We start from the raw sequence: 25,552 nt of genomic DNA on the forward strand, positions 1-25,552 counted from the left end.
AGCAGGGGGCACTAAAACATCACTGATACCTTTACAAACGACTCCGTTTTACGAGTGATGTCATTGCCGTAGATGTGGAAAGGAGCCAGAAACGTTTCCTGTGTAAATTACCCAGAGCATCGACTCTATATTATCGAAGATTTTTTCGGATGGCTCTGACTCAACTCATCTCCTCCTCACCCTCTCGGTGAAAGAGCGCCTGGCACAGCTCACCGCTGACCATCTGTCCGCAAAGAGCTGTGGCAAGACTCCACAAGTTCACCCTGCGGAGACTTCGACAGCATCATAATGTAAGGAGTCTGTTAAATCACTTTATAATGGACACTCCTCCATTTACCCCCACCCAGCCCTTTAAAACAGGTCAGTTTTCTCTAGTCAGCACTTTGGAAGCAGGGGCTTCGTTGCAGAGGGCATAAAGGCATTTTATGGTCCCACAGGATCGCGCATTTATCTGCTTGAGGACATAAGTGCTTCTTTGCTGTGGCAGGCATAATCGACTACTGCCAACTACCAGGGCTCGGTGTTTATTTGTCGATCAAGTTGTGTAGCAGGGTTGTAGGCCTGGGCGGACCTCTGAAAGCAAGACGTTACTCTGTCGACAAGAGTGCCGCCTGGGGATTTGGAAAATGCCTCTCCTCTGCCTGATCCAAAAACATTAGGGTAATAACAAACTAAGCAAAACACACATTTTGCGTTAATGCCAAAACAGAATGTTTATTACTTTTTGTCTTCTATTTACATATTTATCAAATACAAAGTATGATACACAGTTAAGGATGCGACGACGCACCTGCGTCGCAAGGGCATCTATCAGACCCCTGTTGTTGTTTTTCTCACTGAGTTCTATCCATCTCTGGACGCCCATCCCAGCCTCCTTCTCATCCTGACAAAGTTTGCTGTTTGAAATTGATCCTGAATAAACCCAATTGATAGCCTAAATTAAATTCAGCCCTGCGAGATCAAAACGTTACATGCTTTTCCTCATTGAAGGTCAGTTTTATAACAAAAACTAGCTGATTAGCCCTTGCACCCTGAAAAGGTGATTATCAGTGTATTACCCAAGCTGATAATTCAAGACAGGGAAATTTGACAGGGCATGGTGTAAAAGCGTGTTGCTATCTGTGGATGTTTGTGTATTGTTTATGTTGTTTTCTCAAATGGCAAGATTGGGGGCATGTCAGGTTGTGCAACTCGGGCGATAAATAATTTATTAGTTGTTACTTCCCTCGTCTGCATTAATCCTGTATTCTACCGCTGAGTGGTGGAGAATCTAAACGGGTGTGGGAGGACAAATGGATTTGGAAAACTTTGAATCTGTAATGCGGCTGTCAGTCGGTATGCTAGTGGAGAGCTGGAGGGTCAGCGGACACGGTATGTTCCGCTGCGTAATTGCCACCGACCCCGATGGGAAAAATCTTTTGTACACACACACACACACACATATCTTTCTGAATATGTCCATCATTGCTCCTAGAACGCAGAGCCATCTTATTTATATGAGCTTGTCTGCTGTTGGGTGGCCAAAGTTCCTCACAGTTTTGTGGAATGAAAGGTCTCAGCTGGATGGTGATTAGGTCAGCTAGCATCCTTGCCCATCAAAAAAAATTGATTTATTTTTCTAATTCTGGTATTCATACAAGTGAGGTCACTCCGCCAAGCTTGCTGCTCTCATCGCTGGCCCAGGGCTGTAGGTTTTGCAGGGCGAACAGTGAGGAGTTGTGGATGCAGAGCGGGTCAGCTGGACCTGAGTCGGACAAGGACTTATGAAAGGCATCGTGCTGGAGTTGGATCATCAGCCGATTGGCTTGTTGACGTTCTGCCTCCCTCTCCTCTGCCGTCTGGCGTCTAGCATTAGAAATGGAGAAAAACAGAGTCAAACAAGAGATGAAGAATAAAGTGGACAATGAAGAGAAGTAGGTTCCCTTTAGTCACTAGACAATCTATTCTGATTCCAGTGCAAACACATCTGGTTTTATTTACACCAAGCAGTATTTGGGGTTATTTTTAAACCTTCAAACAATTCTGAATTGCAAACAAAAGTAGTGTCATTCACCTGAGTTAGCAAGATAATTCAAATGGTCACATCTAAATAAACAGATTAAATTCATTCAAAATATAATTTAACATGAACATCTATACTTTAGTTTAGAAAAGGTAGAAATCGCTCTTAAAGGTTAGATTTTTCGCATTCTTTAGAAGCTCCTTGAAAAAGCAAACCAGTATCAATTAACACTTTTTTTTTACTCTATATATAAAACTGATATTTAAGTTTGATAGGAATAGGAGTGGGATTCCTGTGATATATACAAATCAATACTAAATAAAGATGCCACTTTTTTAGACTATATGTTAACCAGCCATTCCTCTCCTTTTAAGTCTTTAAAGTATATTAAAAAATGTATTCAACCTTTATTAAAAAATAATTTATTTTTAGTTTCTGTATAGCTATTCTAAAAACGATGATTCCCAGTGCGAAAAATTGTTTTTATTTCCAAGAAACAAGTCATTAAAATGTTTTTTGAATGCATTATAAGTGTCTTTGGATAAAAGAGACCAAATAAAATGTAAACACATAATTTTGTAAAAAGGTTCAAATGGACCTAAAGCTCTAACTATTAAACATTAACTACTTGCATATTATCATGCATATTGGTTGTATATTAGTATGTATAAAGCACATATTAATGCCTTATTCTTGTTCTACATACCCAAAACCTGAAAACACAATTTTATTGAGAAAAAAAGTCGTAGTTAATAGTTAGTCAATAGTGAATTTTTTTTTTATTCTAAAGTATAATCAAAAATATTTATTAGCAGTTTTTTCTAGCCTGTGTGCTGTTAAATGGCGGGTTCTGTGCCTTTGTCATTCTGGTTATGTGTTGCATTTTTTATTTTACTTGAGAAAAATATCAGTTTTATCAGAACATGATTTCAAGATTATGTTTCTAATCTCGATTTTTCTTTCTCACCTCCACTTGGTCCTGCGATTCTGAAACCATGTTTTGACTTGGGCGTCTGTCATCTTCAGAGTTTTGGCCAGGGCGGCTCGTTCAGCACTGGCCAGATATTTCTGTCTGTGGAAACGTTTCTCCAACTCACAGATCTGCACTCGGGAGAAGGATGTGCGGGGCTTCTTCCTCTTTGGTGGTGTGCGGTTCTGGTACGGGTGGCCGATGCGACGAGCCACAGTGAATGGAGTCAACGCTGCTGTAATGTACGAGAGAAAGCCAAGGTGAGATATGGGGGGTCATGAAGAGTCTGTCACATATACTATTGTCCTTTTTCAATCCAACTAAACAAGACTTCTTAGACAGGACAAACAGTAGGCCTATCTGAAAGATTTAAGGTCATCTTTAATATTGCTAACCTACGAGTGTTATATATTTCTCAAAAAATGCTACTTTATTTATTGTAATGTTAATATTAAAATTATTTAAATACAGAGTGCCCAAACCCACAAAACAGTTTCCAACATGCTCATATTAGAGGAAAAAGGAAAATTGATTTGGATAATATTTTAGGTTAGAAAATGCTCTCTCAAGACTGTTAAGATTTGAAGAGCTTTTGGTGTGATTATGATACAGCTTATGCTTTTAAGGTTTGTGAAAAGTGTGGCAATTTATAAGTAAGCCAAAGGAACACTGCATTGAAAATCTAAATGACTCCATTCCTTCATGCACCTTTAAGATTTTTTAATTAGTTTTAGGTCATTTAGGTTATTGATTGAAACATGCTAAAAGAAACATTATAAATATACAGATTGCTTTTGCTCTCAGAGTTTATTGAGAGGGCTGTTACTCAGGTTACACACATCTTACCATCTGCACACAAAACATATTAATGTTGCATTAAATACAAACAGCAGCTGTTCTCCTAGTGAATCTACAGTTTTATGGTATAATTCAGTATATTGCTAATTTATTTATTACCTAAAACACAGAGACGCCTTTAGGTGGCAATAAATAAAGCTTCTGAAATATTGATATGTCTTTCTAATGACAGAGCATTCTGCATTTCCCCAGAATAAAGAAAGAAAGCTCAATGTGACAGTTTACATTCATATGCAAAAACATGGCTAAATAATGCATTCAACTTTAAACCTTATTCGATGTACAGGTGTTTAGCAAATATATATAAAAAACATTTTTAAAATAGACATATGAATATCACTGTACATTTTCATTTTGAAGTTATTTTAAATAATATTCATTAACATTTTGCGCATTTCTTTAGTCTAATATGGCCTGTATATAAGGGCACTCAAACATTAAAATGTATATTTAAAAAGTCCTGTGATCGTGCAAGCTGTAAACAGACGTTCAGACACTTTCATCTAAGCCGAAAGCTGAGCTGTTGGCGCTCGGGCGCCCTTTTTATATATTTTCCTATAACAGGATTGTAAGCTGTACAGGTGCTTCACGCTTTTACTCTGCCTTCACGGTCAAAGCTAAAATGAGTTATTGAGCATCATCCATTTAAGCAATCTGCCGACTTGTATTGAAATGCACGATCAAGTTTCCCAGACAGACGGTCTAATATTTGTGGGATCGAAACCTTCATCAATTAATTCTTATGATATCGTTGACGTGCAAACAAGCAACGTCACCACATTTAAAACTAACTGCTGGACGAGCACTTGTGCTAAACGCAGAATTATTATCACGGTAAAAAAAACATTTAGGTCATGTATATTAAAAAATGTGTGAATATTTAAAACGTATTGCGCAATGCGTTTAAATATTATTTTGCGTGACAAGCATAGGCCGCTTATGTTATTAATTTAACAGGCCTATATTGATCTACAATGTGTTAACGATAATGAAAATGTAAAGATAGGGCCTATGGCTTTTAGTTTTATGTTTAAGAATTGATGTAGTTATTGTTAGGCATTGTATATGTATCCAGTGTAAATGCAAAAAAAGAGGGAAAGACCAGATATTCGTTGTGAAAAAAAGACAGTTTGAGTTTTTTTATTTGAAAGATACTTAAATTGTCGATTATGCTCTGAACACGTATCCAAACCGACCGTTATTTTAATTTAAATTGCTAAAGTTTGATTCTGTTTTATTATTTCTATCTTGTTTTTATCCAAATGGTGATCTTGAGCGCATTTTTCTCCTGAAAGTTACCATGAGCAGAAGAGTTGTTGTTTTAACGAAAGAAATCTGAAAGGAAGACATTAATCGAACGAGGTTTTATTTACCTGCAAATCTATCTTTCGCGAATCGCTGACTGCTCTCTATCCAGGGAAAACTGAGACTCCCGAGTCCGGGTACCGCGCTAGCCATGGGTGGAGGTACGGCCGCGGCCAGGGGTCTGTGAGCCGGGACTCTAATCACTCCTCCGGGTGCAAGGGTTAAGTTCACTCCATATGGACTGGAGTCCTCATACGGAGTCGCGATTCCGTGAAACGTGCCGGTTAGTGTAGTGTAAGGCGTTGCGCTCGCTCCCGTTGGACTCCCGAGATGGTAACTGCCTCCGCTCGTGCTACTGCTGGTTTCCGAACTATTCCGCGTCGAGTTCTGTTGTGAGTCTTGGTCGGTACCGCTTAAAATCTGATCAATGCCGAAGCTGATGGGTTCATGTTGGGCAGGTTGAGATGTTTGACTGGTGCCGCTTGGGCTGGAGCTTGGGGCTCGGTCCATCCTCAATGCCCGAACCTTTCCAGCGCCTTTGAGTTTATTCCACAGACAATTTAAGACTGCCCCAAAATTGCAGAGTGGAATTACAATGCTACGTTTATGGATATGGGAATCCCCAGTAATATCTGCCTTTGTAATCTATTATTCCTGGAGGTAGCGGTCTTAACTTGAGATGGCTTGGACGCATTCGTCTGTGGGTGAAAAGTTTTGGCAGAGGACTTGGCAGATTTCTGGCACTTGCGGGTCTCTCTCTCTCTCTCACACGCACACACACTCACCACTGGATCGCTGCGCGAAGCTCGTGGAGCTCTTCTCGTCTTTGATTGGACAGTGCAGAATGTTTCTTTCCTCATTGGCTTTCATGTTGTTACAATCCACGAAACATAACGCGCATTGTGACATCATTCTTTAAAAATGCAGATCGTTTAATCCCCAATTTCTGTATTGGTCTGATGGTCAAGCGTCTCTTTATTAGCGAAATGATGACATTAGCATATCATCATTAGCTAACAATATATTTTATGAACTACTTTTTTTAACAGTTATGAAAAAAATAATGTAAATCCACATTTATGTAACCTGTTAATGTTAAAATGTCAAATAGCAATATCGTCATCTTTTTCCGTGTAAGCATATGTATTTGCAGTCTCGTTTGAAAAAGAGCAATAATATTTAGCCATATTTTGATAGATGAGCAAATTGAAAGAGATGTTAAAACTTGGGGTACATTCGTTGTCAGGACAAAATAATTGTTAAGAATAATTGAGTAAGTAGTATTAAAGAAGCATAATTATTTTTCCTATGTACTCTTCTTAGACTATTAATAATTGTATATAGCCTCCAGTAACAGAAAGATTGTTTTTGACCTTAAAGCTGCCCTCAGCCTTTTTTCTAATATGTCAATCAACTTAAACCCGTTTTCGTTTTTATTGGATGAAAAGAGAACAAATTAAATATCCTATTTATTTTGTCCACTAAGGAGTTTTGCTATAGATTTTGATTTTCATCGAAACTACTAGAATTTCTAGCATTATTTTATCATAAGAAAAACGTTAAAAAGTCAATCTTAAAAAATTGAAATAATAATACAGTAGCTGATGGTTGCAGTCGAGGTGAATATGATAACAATGACATTATTGAACAATTCACAAATTAAATTCGTGCAACGTGGAATTAGTTTATCTTATTCGTCAATTTCGTAGGATCATTAACATGTTTAAAAAAAACAATGATCAATGTTTATCTTTCTCCTAAAATTACCCAAATAATGTATGAACAAACCGCAACGCTTACACTCTTCTGGGGAGTAAATTTGGGTGTTTTTTAAAGATATTTTCGACCTTAAGCGTCACAGTAGTTTTGTTTTCGGGACATAGATTAGAAAATTTTACTTTTTCCAAAACAGTTTCAAAAAAAATATAACAATTTCTGACTGGTCCTATGCAGGGGTTCATTTCTGTCTCTTAACCGGGACACAATATAGACGCAGAGAATCATGATAACATTTAGCTTAAAACTTGGTTACTTTACGCAGGCCTGCACCTTTTCAACGTGTTTTAAAAGCACGTCAATAATTTAGTTAGAGATCAATATTTGCTAAAACATTTACATTACCGTATCGAGCCCTTTGTAATTATCATGTAAGCCTATCATCATTTCAATGATCTTTACGTGCTCCTCATTTATTGCAACCGGAAACAGTCGTCTTCACAGCTGTGCGCAAAAATGAGCTACTGTTGGCGCTTGGAGAGCACTCCCATGCGTTTATTTAATCGGGAGTGTTGGGACACCCGATCTTCTGACAGCGGATCTAAGTGGTTCCTTGTAATCTGCCACGTAAAAATGATTATGCTCTTTTGGCCTGGCCGCCGCGTTTGATTAGCTTCAGGGATGGGAGCTGGTGTGGAGCAAATCCGTTTACTTTGAAGTAGTTGATATTTTAATAGACCATTAGTGAGTGCTGACGCTAAAAAGCCTCCTTCCCCCGGGAGCTCGGCCTTCGTCCAGTGGCTGAAGACGCTTACGTCATCACGTGATGCCTGTCGTTGACCCATGGTCACTGTTTCACTCTTATTTCGCACTGTTTGCTTTTATATTGACGATAGATAGATCTTTCTTTCTTTCTTTCTTTAAATGAAAAATATGTTTTTGTGGTAATGGGGAAATGCCTCTGATGTCCCAGCAACAATGCAAGTCAAACTGTTTCACCTTGCGCAGCGAGAAGAGCTCGGACCCACTCCTTAGCTTTGACCTATGCAGCCAATTTAGAAGCCGAGAATCAATAGATTGATGAAAACTGAATTAAAAGCGTGAAATCCCTCGCTCAAAGAGCAAATAAAGGAATAGTTGGCGAATTGTTGGAGTAATTACCGGGATCTGCATATGAGCGGGTACGCGTGCCACCCTGCCCCCGGCGCTGTTTTTATTGCGCTTGTCTGCCGTTATCAATTCCGCCGAACATTTTAAATGGGAGTCTGGCAGGCCCGCAGTATAAAAGCGCTCAGATAATATGCAAAAAAGACGACGCTGCTTTTGAATAATAAATGACGCACTTTTATAGCGGCTTTAAAACACCTGTGATGCTACGATATGAAAAGACCATGATAAGTAATAGTGCATTTAAAAAGGATCTAGTATGTTTTTATTACTATATTTTAAAAAGCATAGAGTGAGAGAGACGACGGGAAGGAAATGGGCCGAATGAGGAGGGGCTGGGAGCGGGAGAGATATCTGTATTATTGCAATAAAAGCCAAGAAAAAGTGAAAGGCGCCGAAATTCCCTCCCAGCGAAATACCCTGCTTAATGAAAGTTTAGAGTCTCTCTCATGCGCCACGCGCGTCTCTGCCCATGAAATATTAACTAAAATGTTATATAAAGCTCAGCGCCTAATGTCCTTTATGGTTTTTCTTTGTTTTCCTTGTTGTTGTTCTTGCTTATTATTCTTGGACTGTAATAGAAATCCTTTTAATTTGGTTTACATGGTGCGTCATCTGCGCATTGTGCGCCCCAAATTCTTTCTTTCTTTCTTTCTTTCTTTCTTTCTTTCTTTCTTTCTTTCTTTCTTTCTTTCTTTCTTTCTTTCTTTCTTTCTTTCTTTCTTTCTTTCTTTCTTTCTGTCTTTCTTTCTTTCTTTCTTTCTTATATTTATTTATTGTTTGTTCGTTTATTTATTATTATTATGATTATTATTTATGTAATTTATTATTATTATTATTATATTTATTAAGTCATTGATTATTTACAAAAAAATATTCAAAATGCACATACTTGGGCGTTATTTTGTCACCACAAATATCCCACTGAGAATTTGAAAATTGTTCAAGTTACAGAAACCGGCACCTGAAAAATTTTAGCCATAATGAAAAACCCCTGAAGAGTTGATCTGATTTATTTAAACAGCGTACTAACATGTAAAAACATTTGGCCTTTCTTTACTCTCTTTTCTCTTTTTTCTCTTTATCTGTAAATTATGACTGTAATTATACTTTTTTGTTGTGTACTTTGTTGTTGTTTTTATTCCTATTGCTTTTGTTAATAATCGGTAATGTATGGTAATATAAATCAATTTATCTTCATTTACTATACTGTATTGAAAAGCAGCTGAATCAGGAAAGACCCCCTACTGTGGGTTACTGTAAACAGAAGCAGATCTGTCTGTGTGTTTGGGTATGGGGGAGGTACTGCCAAAGGGTTGTGCTTTTAGAGATCTCCAAAACTGTTCCTGATTGAAGAACCTGGAAAAAAGAGAAAGATCGTGCAATGGACAGCTGCTTAAGACAATAGAGCAGGCTTTAGTGTAACCTGCTCACTGGGAGCATTTCAGCAACAAAGAGCCAAAGAGGAGTTGCCCCAGGGATGAAATGGATAGCCTCTCTCTCTCTCTCTCTCTCTCTCTCTCTCTCTCTTCCCCTCATCTAGAACTCGCTCGCTCACTCGCTCGCTTTGGTTCGAACAGACATATAAGTGCATCTCTGTGTCTCATTATTGCTCAATGTTCAGATGAGCTACGCTCCATTGAGTGAAGATGTGGAGAGAGTTTAACACACCACGCTGCATAGAAATGAGCCGCAATCGGAAGTGTGTGTGTGTGTTTGAATACCACGTTTGATGTTCTGCAAGAATTGTGGTCTTGTAAATGCTTCACTATGGCCATTTACTGTCTCCACAATCTGTCGGTTTTGTTGAGCTTTTATCAGCAGCTGAAGAAATACTTCCCAATTTCCACTGACTAGACTACTGAGCAAATCCACTTAAAACAATACACCAATAATGCAATAATTTATGTATTATGTATTAAAGTTGTATTTATAAAATACAAACCTCATATTTGAAATAAAACATTAATGGCAATCCTTTGAGGGTGTAAAAGGTAAATCACACCTGATGCAGAATTCTTGATGCATTGATGTAACAGGTCTGCAGGTACAAAGTCATCATCAGAATGGACAGATGTGATTGCTGTTGGAGGAAAATAGATTGACAATGTGTGCCAGAGGGGACGGTGGGTCTGTGATCTTTAGCATGCGGAGAGCAGAACCGCTGCTCTGATGGTTGAGTGCGTGGCTCTGTTTTGCTTTAATGGCAGACAAGGTGGGGGGAGTGCATGTTTGAGGGGGTCGACTGCAAGAACAGTTTCAAAAGTACATGTGTAATCTGACTTTTTGGAAAAACTTGTTGGGACGCTTGGGGACTGTGCCGTTTATAATCAAATTCTGAGACGCATTTGGATAGTATATATTGCACTTCCAAAAGATATTGTGTGCTTTTTTAAAACATTACAATTAGATTTTACATTTCTTATTTGTGCTTTGTGTTTTCTTCCATGTCTGTGTGCACATGCTCGTGCATTGATACGGCGAACATGTGTGTTTGTGCATGTTGTGTGTGTCGTGTCAGTGTCAGCCACGCCGTGAATTGTGTCAGAGCGACTCAATAAAAGGCGATTATGTAGTGTGTCGCTGTGCTTCTCTTTGTCTTCCTAACGACTGGCTTTTGACCTTTTCACCCTGCCTGCTGCCTGTCGGTGGGTGGGGAGGGAGCACGGACCAGCTGCCACCAGCCTTACTGCCCCTCTCCTTGGCAGAGGCCTCGGCTACAGCCCCTGCTCCTCCCAGCACGCTGGGCCCTCAGGGTGGAGCAAGCTGTTGAGCCACCAGTCTCCCTGCTGTCCCACCTGCCCTACACACATTTATACACACACACACTGTCTCTCAGCATCGCCCGAGGCGTCGCTGTCTCATCTTGTCTCTCATTCATCTCCCGGACGTTACTAATTCAGGCTCTGCTCATTTCCAGCCCTTTAATTCTTTGTTCTCTTTCTTAATCTTTCTCCTAATGTTGATTTCCCCCTTCAAGTGCCTTTATGTCTGTTTACACAGGTTAGTGCCAGTTTTAGGTGGCATTATGTGGTGACACAAACTTCAGTTTAGAGAGTGTTTAAGTGGTAGGAAAGCGTTTGTGAGATTGTCTGTTTCTGACGTTCTTTTTTGTGGTGTAAGTTTGTGCTGACATCCGACGTAAAGTGGAATTTGAGGCATGTTGGTTATAGAAGCAGATGATAAGCAGATGATTCTATAAAATAGAAATTGAGGCAATAATAGACCTTCTGTTAGATTAATAAGATTATTAAAGTAAGGGATGGTTCACCCAAAAAGGAAAATTCTGTCATAATCTTCTCAGCCTCACAGTGTGTCAGGCCTGTATAATCTTTGTTTCTTTGCTGAAGACACAAAAAATGTTAGTAAATGTTAGTTAGATTTCTGGGGCACTTTGGACCACTATTTACTATGAAAATTAAAATGTAATATGATGTTCAATGGTGCCCCAAAACGGTTTTCTAAAAAAAAAATCTTCTTTTGTTATATATAGCAAAGACATTTGGAACGACTTGAGGGTGAGTTAATATTGACAGAATTGTCATTTTTGGGTGAACTATCCCACATGTTGTTGTAAGAGATACAGTCTATTGAAAGGTGGAAATATATTTGTTTGTTGTTTATAAAGCACATGGCTATTTCCAATTCAAGCATTTTAACATGTTTTAACAAAAAACATCTTACACTGTGTTTTAGCAATGTCCACAGACACTGTAGTAAATCAGAATAGTTTCTGTCATTGTGTAGAATTTCCTTTGACCTCTTCTGCTTTCATACAGAGAAAATGATCTAATCTATCCCCAAAAAACGAACCTCAAAAAACTCTTGAAATTTTAGAATTTCTTTATTTGAATTAAAGTTTTTTCCTTTTGAGTCCATTTGTCTGGTTCCCGCAATAAATCAATAAAAGGTGATTTTTGGTTCTTTTGTTTTTGTTGGGTTTCCACAATATAGGCACAACCTGCCCCCCCCCCACACACACACTTACAGAGGGTTTTTCTGCTATTTTCTTTCTGACGTCTCCATGATGGATGGCTTTCAAACACACACTTTATGAGCTGAGCATTCATCTGGATTCACAGCATCCACAACCAGATTTATCTAGGACGTGTATGAATGTGTGTGTTAGTGTGTGTATGCGCACGCTGAATGTGAGAAAAAAAACAAGGTAGAGACGGAGTTAGGTGTGGGGAAATCGCATGCATGTTTTTCAACATGGACGGAATAAATCTATTTTATTTTTATTTTTAACGTTTAACTTTTATGTAGAATTAATTATTTACATTAATATTACATTAAGATTTATAGTTTAGTAACTATTTACACATTTTTGAAATGTCCACAACCGTGATCCTCTTCTAAACAGGTGTCAATCAAAGCTTTTGGATGTAACCTTTGGTCTCGGTTTAAAGACCATTGGCACTAAAGTTAGTAAAGAAGGTGTTTTGCAAGTTGACATAAGTTTAAGGAATGTCAGGACAATGGTGTTGAATTTAGTTATTCTCTCTCCATCTCCTTCCCTCTCGCTCTATCTCCTTCTCTCTCTCTCCTCCCCACTTTTCAGAGCGATTAACGCCCGGAGGATAAGACAATAAATCCTGGCCGCGCTGAATGAACGCCATTCATCATATTCATTTTCCTGTCGATACAATTATGAAAAGCCTCTGGCCTTTCTCTCTTTCTCTGGAACTCAATTCGGCTCAGGGAAAACGCAATTAGTGTGTGAGAGTAGGAGCGGGCTATCTTCAACTCCCTCTCCTCGCTTCATGCCGTCCTCCATCCCATCTCACACATTTCTGCCACTCCTTCAACTTTTCTCGTTCCGTTATTCCCCTCTTACGGGTAGGGTGCGGGGAAGTGGTTGATCTGTTCCATTCTGAGTTGAGAAGTTGCCCTATCTGTCCATCTGTTCCATGCGGTCGGTAGTTGGAACTCAGACTGACACCTGCTGGTCAGCGTCTCTGTCGACCGCGAAACACAAATTCGAAACATTATCGATTTATGGTGATATGTTTATAAAGCACTTTGCTGTCCAACACCACTTTGCTAGCACGTATGTGTTTTCAAACAACAGAATAAGGGAAGTGATGATACATGCTTTTATAACGCACACTGTATCATACTGTACCCGTGATGAAGTATAAACTTTGCGCCAGGGAGAAAATAAATTTCCATTGCTCTGCGTGCGCGTGTTATTCCGGCAGAATAATTTGTTTCAATGTAATGTTTCTGTTTGAGTTAGAGACGACGACAGCGTGAACCATAAAGCGGAATACTTGCTGTACTGCGAATATATCACTGTATTTTATGAACATCCTAAAATATCATTTACGCTCCCCGAGCAGCGCTGAGCTCATGAGGAATAGATTAGCTGAAATAGAGAGGAGAGATTCTAGAATCCCTTAATGCTTTTCAAAGCAAAACTCTTATTTTCTGCATTATAAAGAGAGAGAGAACTTAGTGACCGGAGGATGTGGACGGTGAGAGGTGGAGTGTACAGGTGAATGAAACAAGCAAGGAGAAATAGAACTACTTATGAAAGCATGAGGGGGTGAGAGAGACCCAAGAACAGCAGAGCAATAAGGTGAGTAACCAGCCCTCTGGCCCTATGCTGCCAGACTATTTAAAAGTTATTAACACACATCTTTAAAAGGTACGGCGAGAGAGGGCGAGTCAAAAGCAGATAATAAAAGAAACACTAAAAATCAACTTTGCAACAAGATCCCAATGGATGGATGGATGATTGATTGAATGCACAGGAGTGATACATTGAAGGAGAGAGAGACAGGACAGGTGTGGGGCCAGTCGTCCTCTGTGGGTCTCGTCCCCCTCTGCCCACCCCCCCTCCTGGTGCTAATTGATTCTGGCTGCTCTGAGCTGATTAGTGTGAGGACTCATGGGGTCTGAAGGCTTGAGCCAGCTGTCTCAGAGCAACGTGTACCCCACCGCCCACCTGCAGCACTGACGCCCCCAACTGGAGTGGCAGTATACTGCCGCAGCACAAGGGGTAGGGCTGGGGCAAGGGGATAAATAGAGTGGACAGAAGATGCAACTCTCTCCTAATGTCATTTTGATTGCCTTCAGATGCTGTTGTAAGGGATGCAGAGTAATTAGTTAATAGGTAATTAGTAATTATTGTGTGCTTAGCAGATTAAGTGCTCGAAGCTGTGAAGTGCTGCTGTGATAAGTCTCTGTGGTGATGCGTCGTATTGACACATGCAGAGGTAAAAACTGTGGCGAACAAGCATACGCTTGTAGTTTTTTTTTGCATATTATATCCTACATAATAGTATATTGTACAGCCACGGAGAACTAAAAGAGATCCATTTTGAAATTTATTTAAGTTTTTCTGAATTTACTATTTAGGGGTAGGCCTACGTGTTTAGATAAAATGCTAATTTTTGTTTCATTCTGTGAACTACTTGCCATATTTCTTCCAAATTTTGCCGAAAATGAAACCTGGAGAAACCGGTCAAATAACAGAAAAGATGGTCTGTATATTTTCAGACCTCAAATACGGCAAAGAAAACAAGTTCATATTCACATGTATTTAGGAAAAGTAAAAAAATTTGATAACCAAAATTTTTATCACAGTTTTCATGTCATGCTGTTAGTCTTTCACATTGCTGTTGGATCACTTTGTCACTCTGAGGTTTGATTTTTTAGACGCTGGACCGGAATGTCCACAATACATCTAGAAATACTGCTTAAGTGAGAATTTGAAATAGCCTCTTAATGTTTTGCATATGGGTTTACTGTTTGTGTATTGATAGATACAAGAAAATATTTTTTCTGAAGAATGTTAGTAACCAAACATTGTCCATCACTGACTTTCATTGTTTTGACACAAAACCCACTAAGACATTTCTCAGAATATCTTCTTTTGTGCTCCAAAGAAGAAAGAAAGTCATACAGGTTTTGAACAACGTGAGGGTCAATTGGAAATTTTAGTTTGGGGTGTTCACATTTTAGACATACTTTTACTTTTATATTGTAGCAGGCCTACACTGTTGTAAGAAAAAATGACATTTGTCAGTCACTTAGGCAAATGTTAATTTTCGTTAACATTTAGTTCATGTGAACAAAACAAAACGAGAATTGTGAATGTAGTAAATGTGAACATTTCTCAGTGAGACCTAAAGAAAGTCAGATCGTGTGTTTGCATTCACATTTTTCACCCCTCTCAGAGAACAGATAAGTAGACGACAGCCCAACATAAATTCTCATCTACTATCATCTGAAGTAGTGTGTGGGTGTATACAGATTGAATATTTGTTAATGTTTGCCTGTTTTGATTAAGAGACAAAGTTTTGTTTCTGCGTACCTGTGTCTTTGCGCTGGCATACGCACAGTATATGTTTGAGAGTGTATCTGTTTGTGTGTATACGTGTTTGGTAATTGGCTGTATATTAAAGATAGTTGTGATCCAGCCCTCTCTAACACAGCAATAAAGCTCACTTAGAGTGTTTTATTAAAAACAGCCAGCGAGAGGCGGGGGGGATGGGGTGGCAGAAACGTAACAACACTAAAATATTGGACTTTTTCCTGTATCATTTTTTGTCTTTAAAAAGTCCAAATGACCACTCAAATTGGGTAGTGCATCATTTTCTGTCACGCAGCCGAAAGCGTGGCAGACAGTTCTAATTCATCATTTTGGTGATTTAATAGCTGAGAAATATATTAAAATAATAAAATGTGGGCTGAAATGCCCTGGATTTGCAGTGATAAATAGCCCTCTCTGGCCTGATCGGATTAGTCACGCTAACAGATATATTGCGGTCAGGATTCACGCAGGCACGCGCGATTGTTTTCCAATAAAAAGTTGCATATTAAATTCCAACACAGAAAAGGAGGGGAGAGGCCCTTCTATCTGCAAACCCTCCAGAAAAAGAGATGGAGCGGAAAAAGAGAGAGATAAATGTAAAGAGGGAATAAGGGATTTTAAGTGTTACACCGATACCATGCAGAGATATATTGCCAGAGCAGAGCCACCACAGCCGATAAGTAAGCTACTTAAACTTATTTATCTGGACATTTATAGCAAATTCTCACACATACATAATTCCTCATGCTCGGAGAGTCATATTAGCATGCTCACAAGCTCATAAACTTTCATTTAAACTCTCTCTCTCCCCCTCTCTCGCTCTCTCTCACCCCCTCCCTCCGTTCTTCGGTTTCCCCGTGGAAAACATTTGGAGTCTCATTGTCCTCAGACTCATCAGCAAGCGCTTGATTGTAATTAATTATCTCATTTGTTTATGCAAATGTCTGCAATTAAGTCATATTGTTTGTTAAAGAGATAATTTTCTAAATCAAAAAAAGATGTCCTGTGTCTGAGAGCAAATGATGTTCGTCTAATTAAGCACATTAGTCCAAATTTGTAATTAACAGCGCATAATTAGGTGGGAAGGTATTTGGTGTGTGCGTGACGTCATCGAGGGTTTAAATGCGCTGATGGAGGGTCCGACAGACAGGTGGGCAGCTAGACAATATCACAGACAGACTGAAAAATAAATACCATGCGTTTGTTTGTGGACGCAAACATGTGGATGTGGATTGATCGAATCTTGTAATATGCCGTCATCCTTTTGGACCTAGAAATATCCCTGTGTTACATTGAATGTAATATTTTCCAGTGCAATCAATGTCTTTCATTTGCTTTGATCCCCACCCAAATAATGCCTGACTGTTTATAGAAGGGTCAGCGCATGTGTGTATGGAGAGGAGAAGGTGTTCAGGGTCAAAGCGGTTGAAGAGCAAAGGGTTAAATATCTTTCATTATTACTTCCAAAAATTACCTGGGGGGATGCAAGGAGAACTGATTAGAAAGAGGGATGAAGAGGAGAGAGGAAGAATAAGAACACAAAAGCAACTGAGAGAGAGAGAGATCTCACAACAGTCTCATATAAATCATAACAATCATAACCTCAGGGCACTTCATGATAAAGAAGAGAGAGAGAGAGAGAGAGAGAGAGAGAGAGAGAGAGAGAGAGTTTAGGACACTATACAAATATAGCCACATCCTACAGCCACAGGAGTTTGTTGAGATATATATTTGCCAAAATATGAGGTTTGATACACCATGAATATTGCTAAGTTTGCAACATACCAAGTGAATTATGAGGGGCCTTAAAACCGAATTGAGCATGGGTGATTTTATGACTATGTAGGTCGACTGTGTATATTTGCACCACAAAGTGTTTATACAGTACTTTCCAAAAGTGTGACAATTGACATCCTCACTATTTTATCAAATAATTTTTTTTAAGATACATAAAAATGTGTATATGCATGATGCATTGGTGTGTTTAGAGTTTAAACAGAACTTGGCCAAAAATTACACACGTGAGTAGTTTATAAAGACATCTCCGTATAATGACTAACATATTACCACAAAAGAGGATTAACAATTATTATTAAGAGATGAAATTGTAGTCAGTATATGCATTTTTGAATTTTGTATATTACTATAGTGTTTCTCAAACTGAGGGCTGTGGCTCCAAAATGGATCGGGGCCAGGTGGCACATATAGAAACTATAATATATTTTGTGGTCTACCAACCAAAAGAATTGATGTTCCAGCATTGACCAATTAAATATGTTTTTGGTTTAATTAAAATTCTGTTTAAGATCATTAGGGGGCCTTACACTGAAAATATTTGAGAACCACTGTATTAGAATACAACCCATATTCCCACTCTGATATGCTGTAGTTTGCATTTTTTTCAAATAATTTTGTCCGATAAAAACCATAAATGTTTATAGGTTTGTCCATTCAGTTATATGGTTCATCTAACCTGAGGGGGCATTAAAAGTAAATGTTCTACAAATTTACCTCTGTATGACACTTTGGTCCAATACTGTATAGTTATCACACATGTAACTATAACGTTTAATTTGTATAAAATATTTTTTGCCCATGACAATGGTTCAGATTTTTCATGTTTATTTTTACACTCCTTTGTTTGAGTGTTGCTTGCATTGTTGTATACACATTGCCATGTGAAGTTTGTGCTGGTGTTTATCAAAACAGTGTTTGATTTATCACAGAGCAAAAGCAAAAGGATTTTGTAGGCAAGACTGTAAACTGTGTGTATGTACAGAAACTGACACAGTATTGGGAGTTTATTTCTCAATGAGAAATATTAAATAGGGTGAAAGTGTCCCAATCTAGTCCCGGTCTCCCTAATGTATTGTTGGTTCATTATCCACATTTATTTTTTTCTATGTTTGAATGAGTCTTAATGTAAAATATTGTCTTTCCCTCTGTGTGTCAGTACCATGTGCGCACATCAGTGTGTGTGTGTCTGCGCGTGTAGTGGCCTGTTTTGCAGGAAGGCAGCTAAAAGGAGACATCTATCTCTTTTGGGCCGGAAATTGACTCTGAAGAGATTTTCCCAGACCGGCCCGTGTACCAAACAAGCTACAAATGAACAAATAACACAAGAATGTTGCTCTGTGCTTTTGAAGAAAATGACGACTCCGAGTGAGAGGGGGCTGGAGTAGCACTGCAGGATGACAGAACAACCAGCAGATAACAAAAGCAGAAGAGTAACACAGAATGGAGTGAAATTGTGTCTAGAAAGCAGTGAAACGGTGATCATTTGTTCTTGTGTGACTGGAGTCTACGGTCCAGCCAGCTTTTTATCTTCCGTTACAGTTGACCACGGGAGGGGGGCAAAAATCATTGCTCCGTAATTGGTTTTTAGTTTTAATTTCTTTGTGTTTAACACAAATAGGATTGTTCTATTAATGTTAAGTAGGCTTGTGTAATAAGTTTCTATGACCTGCAGGAATTTCTAATCATTAATTCAAGCAAAAGCCTAATGACCTTCTAATCTGTAGCATTTATGAAGAACATTAGTCTCTCTCACGCGGTCTCACTCCCTCATCTCTCTCTCTCTATCTCTCTCTCTCTCTCTTCTTGCTAAGAAAGGCTAATTAAAATAGCCATTTGGCAAGATAGCGTCCTAATTGCTATTCCCATCATTGCTGGTCGATTGGGAGGCGATAGAGGAAGAGGAAAGAGAGAGCGAGGCAAAGAAAAGATGAGCGAGAAGAAGATTGATAATGAGATAACGAGTCATTAGAAGCATACATTAGCGATTACAGCCCAGGCTAATGTCCCCTCTCTTGGTTTTATCATTCTGTCCTTGTCTGTGCTACAAGCTGGCTGTTCTCATATCTGGAGAAATGATTGTTCTCCTTTGGCCGATAAAGAGCAGGCGAAACTCTCGTCACTGCGTTACGATGTGTTTCGGACGGATACTCAAATGTTTTGATTAGTTTTGCTTGAATAAAAACATTGCATTTTGATGCTTAATGCATATAAAATCAAAACAGAATGTCTTTGGTTTGGTGAATATATCCATAGCGCCATCTGCTGGTGATTTTGTGTAAGGCTAATTTTGCGTGCGTTAAAAGAAAAAGTTAACATTTAAAGTACTTCGAGGTTTTTATTTGTTTTAGCATTTGTGCATTACAACGTAACTAAACCATGTTCAACATAATCAAAAGTGAATGGTTACAATCAAATTGCTGCATTTCTGGAACTGCACGTGATTAAATAGAGTTTTTAATAAGCACACACACCACTGTGGCTCTGCTTGATGGAACTGGATATCACATCTTAAACAAGCTAACTAGTTTATACAAACCAACTTAAACCATTCATTCAAATCTTGCAGTGAGTTACATCACGCCGGACAAGCCGGAAATATTGAACTGCAGCTGTTTCTCACTGGCGCTTCAACTTTTTTGTGCTAATGCCCTTAAATGCATTATTATGCAAAAATGAGGATTATAAGGATTCCAGGAAGCAATCTGTTCCTAATCACCAGCGTACAGTTTAGTCTAGGGAAAAGTGGAGAGAAAGAAAGTCAAAAAGAGGACAGGGGGAATGTGTTTTTTTTTAATTCCTCGCTGAATTCTTTTCTCCCTGCTCTTAGTTTTAGAATTGGAATTTTATTGCTTTCTTTCAAAACCGTATTGCTTTCCTTCAGAATATTAATGGTCTCTTTCAGGATCTTACTGCTTTCCCTTAGAGCTTTATTGTTGCTGTCTTTCGCTATCTTGTTTGTCTGTTTAGTCTGTGTGTGTCTGTCCAGACTCTGAAGTCAACACCCAAAGTCAGCAGATACATAATAACCTCAATGCAGCTACACCCAGAGAGTAGTGTGACTATGTGGACATGTCGTAGGCCTAAACATTTATTGTACTGGAAAAATTCAATCGAGGATATTGCTTTGTAGTGAGGATGCACTGGTAGGCAAGAGTACACCCAAGTGCAGAAAATAGCAAAAGAAGCAAGGACCACTGGTGCCCTTTTGGATGGCCCAGTAAATCATACTGTGATTCATGATGGAAGCAGTTGTGTGTTGTTCGCTTTTTTCTGAGCTTCAATGGAACAGAGATGTAGAAAACTGAGCTCTCTGGATGATTTACATTCAGCTGGTGTCCACATGAATGCAATTTTATCACCAGCACCTAGGGGGCAGTAATAAAGCAGTCACATTTTGATTACAGTAATAAGTTGAACTGCATTTCTTTCTGAATGATTTGCAAAGTTAATGTATTATTGTGGATTTCTATATTATCAAGGAGGATATTTAAAATGTTATACATTCAGATGGGCTCCCACAAGTAATTTGAAGTCATATACTGTATGATGCCTTATGAATGAAAGTCAATTGGGTCGAAGTGAAAAATCTGAATTGGCATTATAAACACAGGGTACAGTAAGGGAAAAGGAAAGTGAGGGGAACGTATCCAAAAATTATTATTTTTTCAATATGAGCATGCATTTTAGAGGAGCAGACTAATACACTTTTACAGTTTGTAACAGTAAGTTATATTTATAAAGCCTTTACACTATACCAGTTTACAATTGTTTACAAAACAATTTAGCAGTCATTTGAACTATTTCAGAACCATAATAAATATTAATTTATTGAGATTCTAAAATAAAATAAAATAATACAAACTTAAGTGTAGGAATGATACAGTGACTCTTTTTACCATTTATTAAAAGTTATTTTAACACTAGTTTCGACTGATGGCAAAATTACTCAAGATAAAAATAATTGTAATAATAAATAGTTAACATTGTTAACTAAACATACAACTAATTTAATTATTAATTCATCAAACAACTTAATAATATTACCTTTTATTTGAGAATTTATTTGCACACATTTTAGCATTTTTTATGTTAGATTACTTGTTTATTTAACCACAAGCTTCTATTAGAGTTGCTTTACTCAACAATAATGGGCGTCAACTTTTGAACTCGATTTCTTTGGTCTTTCCAGATTAGGCACATTATTCTTGTTTTCTATTCAAGCATGGTGCCATGGGTTGTGTCATTTTAACCATTGCAAGTGTACAAAAAATATCAGAGAGATATTGGCTGAAGTCAGTGCAGACATTTACATTGGCTTCTTTATAACATTTAGCACTATGTTTGTCTGAAAGAATACTGTTTCATGATGATTCGCGACATTCATGTAAGTGAGCATCACTAGAAATGTTTAAGCATATACTGTATGTATATATTGATAAATTAGACAAAACCTCTGTAGAAATAAGAAAATACTATTTATACAGCCCTTATATTTATATTATAGTATCATCATATGACTTTTAAAATGTTTTTGCGACGCGGGTCGTGGTACATTATCACAATTTTACACATTCATTTCATTTAATGCATAGTGGAAGCGCTCGTTGTTTTGGGCTGGTAAACACAGTGCCTGATCATGTCAGCAGGTAGCACAGTTTTAACAAACGTAGTTCACTGAACGGTGGTCTGCCAAATTAACAACTTATTTCTAAATTCTAATCATATACTTTTACTGTTTTCAACGTATCTTTGCAGTTTTGTAGTTTTTGTGTAGGATTTTGTCATGGAGTAGGCCTGAGGTGAGATAAGTTCCTTTTTAAAGTGCAAATAAATAAACTGATTCAATAACTTATGTTGTTAAACTGGCTCCTTTGTTGGTAAATGAACCATCTTATATAAGCAGATCATTTGCTGATGATTTACAGCTGTGAAACAAATGAAGAGACCATTTCAAAGACCACTTTCTGTTTTATGGATTCTGGATTTCTTACCTTTTAAAGGTATGTGTTTATGTAAAGTGATTATCTTTGCTATCTACTGTATATTTCTTTGTTCTGTTGAACACAAAATTTTATATTTTGGAAAGCAAACAGTTCGGGGCACCTTTGAATCTCATTTTACTTTTTCTACTAAATTAGTCAATGATGTCCCAGAAATGTCAATTGCTAACATTCTTTCAAATATCTTTCTATAAAGAAGTATTTGGTTACATTTTTGGTGAACTGTCCCTTTAAGAAAGTAGGTGTGGACTGTGGTGTGTTGATAATTATATTCCTTAGTTTTAGTTTGCTGTACTGGCAGAGGGGAAGGTACTCACCCCTATTTCGTATTTGTGGCGAACTGCCACTCGCATTCCCAGAGTCACTGGCGGCACACATATTGCAAGCCCGAAAGCAGCCATGAGACCCGGACCTAACAGGTCAAACAGAGGCAGGCAGGTGCTCTCCCCGAACTTCCCAGTCGTGGAACAAGCAAAGCAAGGGCAACACCAGAACCCAAAGCAGCCTAAGAACAAGGAAATCATAATCATTCTCAGCTTCTTGCCCAGCTTGATGGGATCAAGTCTGATAAAATGCAAGCCATGAATGTCAAATGTGAACACATTTTGACACTGGCAGCAGAAACACACTTTTTATAAGTCCTTCATGTGTAATGTAGCGTACATACAAGATTGCATGTCCTGGCAACAGTCACATATCCCTGAACTCCAAGAATTCATCTGAGCATTTGACTTTGCATAAGGTTGCTGGACAATCACTGTAGCAGCCATTGTTGGACTTGTTCGACAAATGTAAAGGTTATTATCACTAAAAATGCCGGGTTATTTTCAGGCTCTGGTTGGATCAAAAAGAGACAAGTCTAACCGTTGGGTTATAAATGCTGGGTTTCAATACTTGGTTGTTTTAACCCATTGTTGGGTCAAATTTATAATTTTCTGTGTTTATTTAACCCAACTGTTGGGTTGAAAATAACCCAGCGATTTTAAAAGTTTGCATATACTTTATTGTTAATATTACGGCACACTTAAAGCGATACTCCACCCAAAAAATAAAGTTCTGTCGTGGATTTGTCACCCTCCAGTTGTTTCAAACTTCTTAAAAAAATGTCTCTGTTCTGTTGAATACAAAAAAAAGATTTGGAAGAATGTTATTAGCAAGTGACATTTTTGGGGTTAGTCAAATGTGTCCCAGAACCGTTTTCCCAATTTCCTCAAAATATCTTGTGTTTAACAGACAAAAATGAACGATATTTGTTCTATGGAGTCAATAGTGTCCCAGAAATGTTGTAAACATTCATCCAAATACCTCTTTTTGTTAAACCGAACAAAGAGTTTCCTACAGATTTGGAACAATTTGAGGATGAGTTATCTTCCTCAGTCTTTGAGATCAGTATCTTCTCTATATTGTTTCAGGCTAGCCTTTTTTCTTATCTTAAAATAACTTGGATATGTTTTTGATTTATTTGAAGAGTTTGGCTCCAAATTGAGATAACTTCTTGTATTGTGCATTCCAATTAATATCAATCAAACTGCAGTTGGTTTGTTTTGAATTAAGCCATACCCGCAAAAAAAAGGCAGCTTACTAATACAATAAAACATTTTGAGGCCTAACTCTTCAAATAAATAAAAAACATATGCAAGTTATTTTAAGATAAGAAAACACGGCTAGCCTGAAATAATTTTCTTTCTTTTGTCTGTTTATGGTTTTGTTGATTGATTTTTTAAGTATGCTGGGAGTTGGGGACTGGTTGAGCGGGTTTTTGTGTTATGTGTTGTCTTAAATGTTAGAATGTATTTCTATGTATTTTGTGTTGTAAACTTTTGTTTTATGTTTATAGGACCCCTTTGAAAATGAGATGTTACATCTCAAGGGGCTTTCCTCTCAATAAATTGAAATAAAGAATGAATTCACGACATAATTTTCCTTTTTGGGTGTCTGTCGTTTTTCATTTTCAGTTTGTAAATCACAATCAAATAATTACTTTCGGCTTTGTATCCGTTATATAAATTAAAAATAATCAACAAACCTTTATATTTATCAATCATTTTGGAAAAGAGGGGATCTTTGAGCTGTCCCCTTTACCTTTTATAACGCTACAATTTGTGTCGAGCACTTTCTTGTTGCACTTGTTGTGCCATTCACAACAAGTGAAATCATAAAGGCATTATGTCAATGCACATAAGTATTCATTTATTTATTTATTTTGTGCACATATTACTTATTTATTTAGAAAAAACATGATCAACACAGTTGTGAACTTTAACCAGAGTTGATTGTTCCTGTTCACATGTTTCAGATTTTTGTGTTGTGGACAAAATGTGACCAAACAACTGCTTTTGAATTTTTATATAATCTGGCAAATAATTATTCACTAGTTTTTAATAAATTGTATAACTTGACCACAGTTAGAGTTCAGTGCATTAATCCATCAAACTATCAAAATTGGCAAATGTATCCAATTGTAGTTTCCATCACTAAAAAACTGGACTGCATTCCTGTTAGCAACAAAAAACATGAAATCCAAGCAGTACATGTGTTATATTATCAATGGACTTCTTCAGAACACTAATATGTTTTGCTTCTGTTATGTATATATATCTTACATGGCTATTCACAAAAGTAAATATGCAGTGTAATTGGTGAAGAAAAATTACTTTCTTTAAACAAATTCAGACACTGATTCAAAATGACGGTAGCGTATTTATAGGGCTGAGAAGGAAAAAGGTTTATGTTAAATATGTGTTGACGTCAAAGAGGGGAAAATGCTGCTGAACCAGAACACATGCAGTGTTTCTTATACTTCTGCACCGTAAATCTCTAGAAATTACAGTATTACTGGCAACTAGCTGCATAACTACAGCAAAAGAAATTCCAGAAAATAATGTCATTCTTTGGAATGAAATATGGGTGAGAAAATGATTAAAAAAAAAATGTAAATTAAATTTGTGTTATTTAACAATGAAATACAAACTGTTGCATGAGATACAGAAACACAATAATATTCATATAAGTTAACTGCATTGTTGCTACAAAGTCAAATAAATGTCACATTGTGTTAGACCTTAATCGTTTGCTCACCCGTATCAGTGGAAAGCAGTGCCACTGCTGCCAAAAGTAAACTTTGAACTATGAAATCAAAACGGATAATTCTTATTTTTTCATGTAATATTGCCGTTTTTATTATGATTTATTTGTGTGGGTTTTAAAACATTGTTCTCCCTCATAATCGTTCATCAAAATTATAAACTTTCCCCTCCTTTCAAACACCTTGACTTCTCTAAATGACATTTCTCGACCTGAGGGTATGACGCCCTATTTGCCAAGCCTTCAACTTCCAATCAATTCCCAAAGGTCACGGTTCAGAAGAAAACTATCACCGCTTCCGTTTGCTGACTAAAAGAGTGACAAGATCT

At 37.7% G+C, this 25,552-nt stretch overlaps 1 protein-coding gene across 1 annotated transcript; it reads right to left on the minus strand.

Moving 5' to 3' along the window:
* Window positions 1-1,631: 1,631 nt before the first annotated feature.
* Window positions 1,632-5,645, minus strand: tlx3b (T cell leukemia homeobox 3b; the record flags this gene model as incomplete). Its single annotated transcript, XM_079449338.1, has 3 exons — window positions 1,632-1,845; window positions 2,970-3,207; window positions 5,204-5,645. 3 exons carry the CDS (start codon window positions 5,643-5,645, stop codon window positions 1,632-1,634), a joined length of 894 nt encoding a protein of 297 aa, XP_079305464.1.
* Window positions 5,646-25,552: the final 19,907 nt, after the last annotated feature.

The sequence above is a fragment of the Barbatula barbatula genome, assembly GCF_947034865.1.
Source record: "Barbatula barbatula genome assembly, chromosome: 24".
NCBI classification, from domain to species: Eukaryota; Metazoa; Chordata; class Actinopteri; order Cypriniformes; family Nemacheilidae; genus Barbatula; species Barbatula barbatula.